This window comes from Ips typographus, linkage group LG5 (assembly GCF_016097725.1).
Source record: "Ips typographus isolate SLU linkage group LG5, UJ_Ityp_2.0, whole genome shotgun sequence".
Taxonomy (NCBI): Eukaryota; Metazoa; Arthropoda; class Insecta; order Coleoptera; family Curculionidae; genus Ips; species Ips typographus.
In genome coordinates this window covers 11,148,197-11,154,955 of record NC_138426.1, presented here as the reverse complement: position 1 = coordinate 11,154,955, position 6,759 = coordinate 11,148,197, and the positions used below count along the sequence as shown (strand labels likewise).

Here is a 6,759-nt window from a genome sequence, read left to right as displayed (position 1 = left end):
AACTTATACTTCAAGTTTTGCTTGTGTTAACAATCTGGTCATAAGGCTCATAGTCATTTATACTTAAGATTTAAAACGAGTCTTATTTAAAAACCCGTTTGCAGAAAGTTTCATTCAAGGAAGAGTAGCATTTAGAGTGTTTTGAAATCTTTTGAGTGCTTTCATATTTTAGAGTATTTAGTTGAAAAGCATTTGGAAGGTTTTAAACTGGTTCTAAAAGCTTTAGAAGCTTTTTGAAGGCTGTTGAGTGCTTTAGAAGCATTTTGGAGTTTTTATAGTGTTTTAGAGGCTTTTGAAATTATTTCTAGACTACTTCAAGGGCATTTGGAAGGTATTTTGGACAGTTTATAGAGCACATGAAGGTTCTGGACTGCTTCAGAGAAGAGAAACTCTTAGAAGGTTCCAGAAATTTTTGGCAGCTTTTAAACTACTCTAGAAGCAGACAGGAAGCTTTTAGATCTTTTGAAAGCTTCTAGACTAGTTGAGGAGCATTTGGAAGCTTCTAGACACTGTTTTGGAAGCATTTGAAGTTTCTATAGTGTTTTGAAAGCTTTTCAATTTTTTTAGACTACTTTCAGGACGCATTTGTACAGTTTATTGAAAGTTCTGGAATGCTTTAGAGGTATTTGGAAACTTTTAGATGGTTTTAGACCTTTAGGAAGCTTTTAAGCTGTTCTCGAAGCATAAGGAAGCTTCTAGAGTGTTTTGAAATCTTTTAAAGGCTTCTAGACTAGTTGAGGAGCATTTGGAAGCTTCTAGACACTGTTTTGGAGGCATTTCAAGTTTCTATAGTGTTTTGAAAGCTTTTCAATTTTTTTAGACTACTTTCAGGACACATTTGTACAGTTTATTGAAAGTTCTGGAATGCTTTAGAGGTATTTGGAAACTTTTAGATGGTTTTAGACCTTTAGGAAGCTTTTAAGCTGTTCTCGAAGCATAAGGAAGCTTCTAGAGTGTTTTGAAATCTTCTAAAGGCTTCTAGACTAGTTGAGGAGCATTTGGAAGCTTCTAGACACTGTTTTGGAGGCATTTCAAGTTTCTATAGTGTTTTGAAAGCTTTTCAATTTTTTTAGACTACTTTCAGGACACATTTGTACAGTTTATTGAAAGTTCTGGAATGCTTTAGAGGTATTTGGAAACTTTTCGATGGTTTTAGACCTTTAGGAAGCTTTTAAGCTGTTCTAGAAGCATACGGAAGCATCTAGACTGTTTTGAAATCTTTAGAAGGCTTCTAGACTAGTTGAGGAGCATTTGGAAGCTTCTAGACACTGTTTTGGAGGCATTTCAAGTTTCTATAGTGTTTTGAAAGCTTTTCAATTTTTTTAGACTACTTTCAGGACACATTTGTACAGTTTATTGAAAGTTCTGGAATGCTTTAGAGGTATTTGGAAACTTTTAGATGGTTTTAGACCTTTAGGAAGCTTTTAAGCTGTTCTCGAAGCATAAGGAAGCTTCTAGAGTGTTTTGAAATCTTCTAAAGGCTTCTAGACTAGTTGAGGAGCATTTGGAAGCTTCTAGACACTGTTTTGGAGGCATTTCAAGTTTCTATAGTGTTTTGAAAGCTTTTCAATTTTTTTAGACTACTTCAGGAGCATTTGGAAGGTTTTTGGACAGTTTAAAGAGCATACTGAAAGTTCTGGACTGCTTTAAAGGCATTTGAAAGCTTTTAGACTGCCCTAGAAATGTTTGGAAGCTCTTAAACTGCTCTAGGAGCATACGAAAGCTTTTAGACTCTTCTAAAATCTGTTGGAAGGCTTTTGACTGCTTCTGGAAGAAGCATTTTACAGTTTCTCTAGTGTTTTGAAAGCTTTTGAGTTTTTTTAGACTCCAGGAGTATTTGGAAGGTTTTTGGACAGTTTAAAGAGCATAATAAAGGTTTTGGACTGCTTTAGAGTCATTCCAGAAAAGAAACTTTTAAGTGTCACGTGACTGTCTAAGTAAATATAGTGTTCCCTGACATGTGACAAAACTGTCATAAACATTAAAATAACTGTCAAACATTTTCCAGTGTGGGCAAAAACACCTAAGAATCACTGTTTAAAACTGTTTTCTTGCAGTCTTCAAGAGAACACAAAATTTTTTATTCCATATGACCATTATTTTAACAGTTGTCAGGTGACTGTCTGTGTATAGGGTGTTCGAGTTTTATGTGACGTCACAAACGTCAAAACTGTCTAACTTTATCCAATCAGGGTATGAAGATGTAAAAATCACAGTGTACAATAACCATTGAATGAACAGTTAACTTGCAGTATTCGAAACAAGACGTACTTTTTATACGTTCCGGACATTTAGTTTGACCGCTGTCACGTGATTATCTAAGGAAGTAGTGTTCTAGTATCACATGACAACTGCCAGAAACCTCAAAACAGAAAAACTTTGCCGCATGAAACTGAAATCACAGTATATATATACGGTTGTCCTGAAACACTCTAAAAAAGTCCTTCTCTGCCAAATTTTGACAGTTGTCACGTGACTGTCTAATTAAATAGTGTACCAGAAGATTGCAGTCACAGATGTCAAAGTTTGCTCAACCTTAAAAACACAATTTGGAACAGTTTTCTTGCAGCCTTAGACAACAAATATACCTCTCGCGCCCCATTATCTATAATTTCCACTAGTTGTTTGTAAAGTACCTTAAAAAAATAAAACACAAACATAGTAAAAATAAAACAAATTTATTTGGTTATAACTTTTTGAATTTTTTCAAATAATCTTGCTCTAAAGGATGCAAAATTGGTCCAGGAATGATTAGTGAGTGTAATGGTTTGCCCAAATCAACTTCAGCCATTTCTCTTAAAGAGCACACCACAATTTGTTGGGAATCTGCTCCTACTCTGGCTAAACCTATGCTCAAACTTTCTTCTGTTACCTCTGAAAATGCTTTTTAATTAAATTCACTAACATTTATATAATTTTTGATTGAGTGTTACCTGTTGTTTCTGATTTATTTTTGAGAATATCTAGTAACTGTTGGGCAGCTTCACTAACCGACATAAATCTAGGTGGCATGTATTCCTTCTTCTTTTTCACCAAACTTTCCAAAGTAGGCTCCTTTACCTTGATATCTTAAACTGCAAATTTCAATCAACAGTTTTTACAAATTTTTCAACACTCTCTCACCCAAAAGACATAAAGTATGCATGTTATTCCTGTAGTTGTTTAAAATTTTATCATAAAAACTGTCTGGCTGCCAGCTATCAGTCCAGTAGGGTATGGACACAGTTTCACCAAAACTGTACAACTGTAAACCACAGCAACCCACAGCATTCAAAATTGAAGCATTATGTACAACTTTAACTGGAATTCCCTGTTCTTCTGCCCGGAGAACTAAATCTGTGTGAGTGGTTGCCCCAAAAGGATCTCCAACTACCAGTAAGGCCACATCAGAAGTGGACGCCCCATTTAGAATATCATCAGCACCTTGTTCAACCAAGTCTCGGTCTGCCACTATCAGTTTTCTGCCATAAAATTCTTCCTATTTATACATTCTACTAAATTCTTGACTGAAAGTATGTAAAGTACTTGCCAGAGCTTCGGTACCACAAGTTAAAATTGATGTGTAGGCTTCCAGGTACACTCGATCGCACTTTTTTACAATCTCCAAACCTTTTACTGTAATATCTTTACAGTCGCCTAAACCTAAGCCTATAATGTAAAACATGCTTATAATTTATTTTTATTAATAACCTGCAACAAAAGTTTATTTTGATTAAAAACTAACAATGTTTTTAAAATGGAATTGTGAGGTTATGTTTGTAATCACTGTCAAATGTCTTTGACACAATTATGACAGTAACAGACATATAAAAACAAAACAAAGAGGGCGGGGGAGTACCATCTATAAACAAATAAAAGAAAGCGAGTATTAAAGACATTTTATTCATTCTTCTGTAAATAACTTGACTGACTGTCAATGACTATCCTTGCATGCAGCCGTTAATTTTAATTTTATTTTCTTGGTGGTTTTTGCATAGAAATATGAAATAATAATAAAATAATAACAACTTTTATTAACAAAAAAGTAGAAAAAACAGTGACGTCATGTGTAGTACACGTTTAAATTTAAACCAAGGAACTGGCGGCCCATTGTACTATAGCGGTAGGCAACCACGACATTTTGCTTATAGCGTTGTTGATCTGTTGATTGGTGACCAGAAGTTTGAAAAACTGGAATTCCTTCTGCACATTGTCCAGTCTGTGGTTCATCATTGAAATCAGTTCCAATTTCTGTAAAAACTGCCCATAATTACCGCAACAAAACAGTAAACAAACTCACCTCAATGTGCTCAAAAGCTTTCATTACAACCGGACGCTGGACATTCTGACTGGACAGATGCTTGTTGACAAACTTCACGTATCTGGTATAAATCATTTCGAAATTCATGTTGTTCAAGTCGAAAATGTCGCGATGATGCTTCATGGCCACTATGAGACTAATTTCCAAAGCGCTCAAGTCTTGCAACACTGCGGTCAGATCGTCATTTTCGAACGCGTTCAATTCCATTTCAAACTGGTGCACTGTCAAACTTGGGTGGGAGTTTGACAGGGCGCAGACGACCTTGAACTGTATTTGAGGTTAGTTGTCCAGAAAGTAGGCAACGTTGAACGCACCAGAATGTTTTTTAGGGTGCGTTCGTTTAATGTTAAGTCAGTCAGGCGCTCAATTACAGTCACAAAATTTGGATTTTTGATTAATTCTTCCACTCTGGAATTCCATTCTGTTCGGTCTGAGTCGGTTATTCCCGCAGGGCGCTGTTCGGGTAGTTGCAAATACCACGTGATACGTTCCAAAACATTGTCTGCAATAGTTTTATAGAAACCTCCAGCAATAGTCTGTTCACGAGGTTTTTGAATTTACTCTATGATGACAGATTTAAATATGTCCAAAATGGACGCGTTATCTGTCAAAATTGTACATATGACGTAGTTTGACTCTAATTTTTTTTTTTTTTTTTTTTTTTTTTTGACACTAATTTAAACGTTTTTCAAGTCATTCAGTCATTCAGTAGATCTATGGATCCGATTTTGCCAGAATACGTTTGTAACAGATTAATTTCAGTTCGAAACATAATTTGTATGTCAGAACTGTCAAAATTGTATTCATAGACCTATAAACAAGCATTAAATATGATTTGTACTGATTGTATTGCCTTTAAGCAATATTTTATAGTTTGATACCTTCATGGACTTTTATTTGACAGTTACCACCATTGTGAAAGGTTTGAAATATTCCACAAAAGACAGTTACACGTCACAATTGCAAAAAAGCAACTCATAAAACTATAAATTGCAAATTAATATCATTTACACTAATTGTATTGCTTTTAAATGTTTTGTAGTTTTATTGGCGTTTCAAGTTAAGATTGCAGAGCCAATTGAACTAAAATCGGTCAACCGTTGTTGTTTAGTGTCTTTTTGAATAATTAACTATGAAAAATGTGCCATTTAATTATATTTATAGATAGAGTAGATCCAAAAAGATCATAAACAGTCTCTAGTTTGAAAATTCAAAATTATCCTTAAAAAAACAACATTTACAATGTGTCAACAGTGTCAGTCACATGGCCCCCCACTAGTAGTTCTCTCTCTCATACTCACTTTGTACTGATAATTTTGAATTTCTTATAACTGTTTGAAGCAAACAAATATGTCACCTAAATAAGTTTTTGTAGAATCAGGATGAAGAAACATTTGCCTGTGTGAGAATCTGGATTTGACCCGTTTTTCCAACAGTTGCACCACATCAATACGACAAGTAACCCCCACAACGCAAATTGGAGCTTGGGCGCTTTGCGACACATCAAACAAATTATAGAGCAATGTTTGGTTGTGATGAGTGCAAAACAAATCAAACTCTTCCAACACAAAAATTACACTCTTTGAAATCTCTCTCTCCCCTAAAGTTTCACGTTAGACACCTTCATAGAGTAAAAAGGGGGATTCTTACCTGTCTTGAGGCAGGCTAGCAAAAAAGCCAAATTTTCTGCAAAACTTCCAAACACTTTACCGTCAACCACATTATCCAAGTGCATTTGTGTAGTAATGTCTTTCAATGCCAGCCTATCATTTGTGTGTACTAAGCCGTGTAGTTTAACCACTAAACAGTCTTGGTGGAAGCTTTTCTGGGACTCCAATTGTTTCAATACACTACAAACCAGCTGAAATACACTATTATGGTTATTATAACACTTGAAGCTAGAAGGACTGCTTACAGTGGTTTTTCCTATCCCTTTAGGTCCTATAAGTAGTACCGAATTCGACTCTCCACTGGTAACAGTACGTTGCAGAAGTTCCAGTAGTTCAGTTTCTTCATTTTGGTGACCCGAGTAGGTTTTATTGTACAAAATCTTTTCTTTCAAGTATTTACGAATGTTGTTGACAACCACAGGTTCGGTGGGCATTTTTAAGTGTTGCTCGCTGTTTGTTTCGTACTTTTTTTCACCACTTTAGTATAAAATACAAGATAACATTTTTGTTTTTGAGGTTATGATGGTTAACTGATTTCCCGCTTTTACTGAAAAAGTCTTCAGCAGCAGTGTTGCCAATATGGTGCGTGTCTTGACGCAGTCACGTAAACAAAGTCGTGTGAAAGGCCATGCAATTATTTCTTCTGCAAGAAGGGAATAAAAGATTATTTTCTAATATTCTTGATATTAATAGGAACCCAGAATGTTCAAATAGCTTTCAGTAAGTCTGAAGTCTTATCCAAACAACAAATAGGTGGCAACACACAGCGATTGTGTTAGAAAGAGAAAA

The 6,759-nt window shown here is 35.2% G+C and overlaps 2 protein-coding genes across 5 annotated transcripts; both read right to left on the bottom strand.

The window, feature by feature from the left end:
- Positions 1–2,659: 2,659 nt before the first annotated feature.
- Dph5 (diphthine methyl ester synthase) lies at positions 2,660–3,774 on the bottom strand. Of its 2 annotated transcripts, none has more exons than XM_081980014.1 (4): positions 3,526–3,774; positions 3,124–3,474; positions 2,934–3,068; positions 2,660–2,883 (listed from the first exon to the last, which is right to left on the bottom strand). In XM_081980014.1, exons 1-4 carry the CDS (start codon positions 3,662–3,664, stop codon positions 2,687–2,689), a joined length of 822 nt encoding a protein of 273 aa, XP_081836140.1. In that variant the 5' UTR covers positions 3,665–3,774; the 3' UTR covers positions 2,660–2,686. The 2 variants fall into 2 exon arrangements, with proteins under 2 accessions (XP_081836140.1, XP_081836141.1); XM_081980015.1 differs by having other exon boundaries at positions 2,660–2,874; positions 3,526–3,770.
- Positions 3,775–3,992: 218 nt separating this feature from the next.
- On the bottom strand, positions 3,993–6,524 carry Orc4 (origin recognition complex subunit 4). Of its 3 annotated transcripts, none has more exons than XM_081979994.1 (6): positions 6,216–6,524; positions 5,951–6,161; positions 5,658–5,900; positions 4,615–4,802; positions 4,280–4,561; positions 3,993–4,230 (listed from the first exon to the last, which is right to left on the bottom strand). In XM_081979994.1, the coding sequence occupies exons 1-6, from the start codon at positions 6,402–6,404 to the stop codon at positions 4,066–4,068; spliced, it is 1,278 nt and encodes a 425-aa protein (XP_081836120.1). In that variant the 5' UTR covers positions 6,405–6,524; the 3' UTR covers positions 3,993–4,065. The 3 variants fall into 3 exon arrangements, with proteins under 3 accessions (XP_081836120.1, XP_081836119.1, XP_081836121.1); XM_081979993.1 differs by having other exon boundaries at positions 4,280–4,567; positions 6,216–6,522; XM_081979995.1 differs by lacking the exon at positions 5,658–5,900 and having other exon boundaries at positions 4,280–4,567; positions 6,216–6,523.
- Positions 6,525–6,759: the final 235 nt, after the last annotated feature.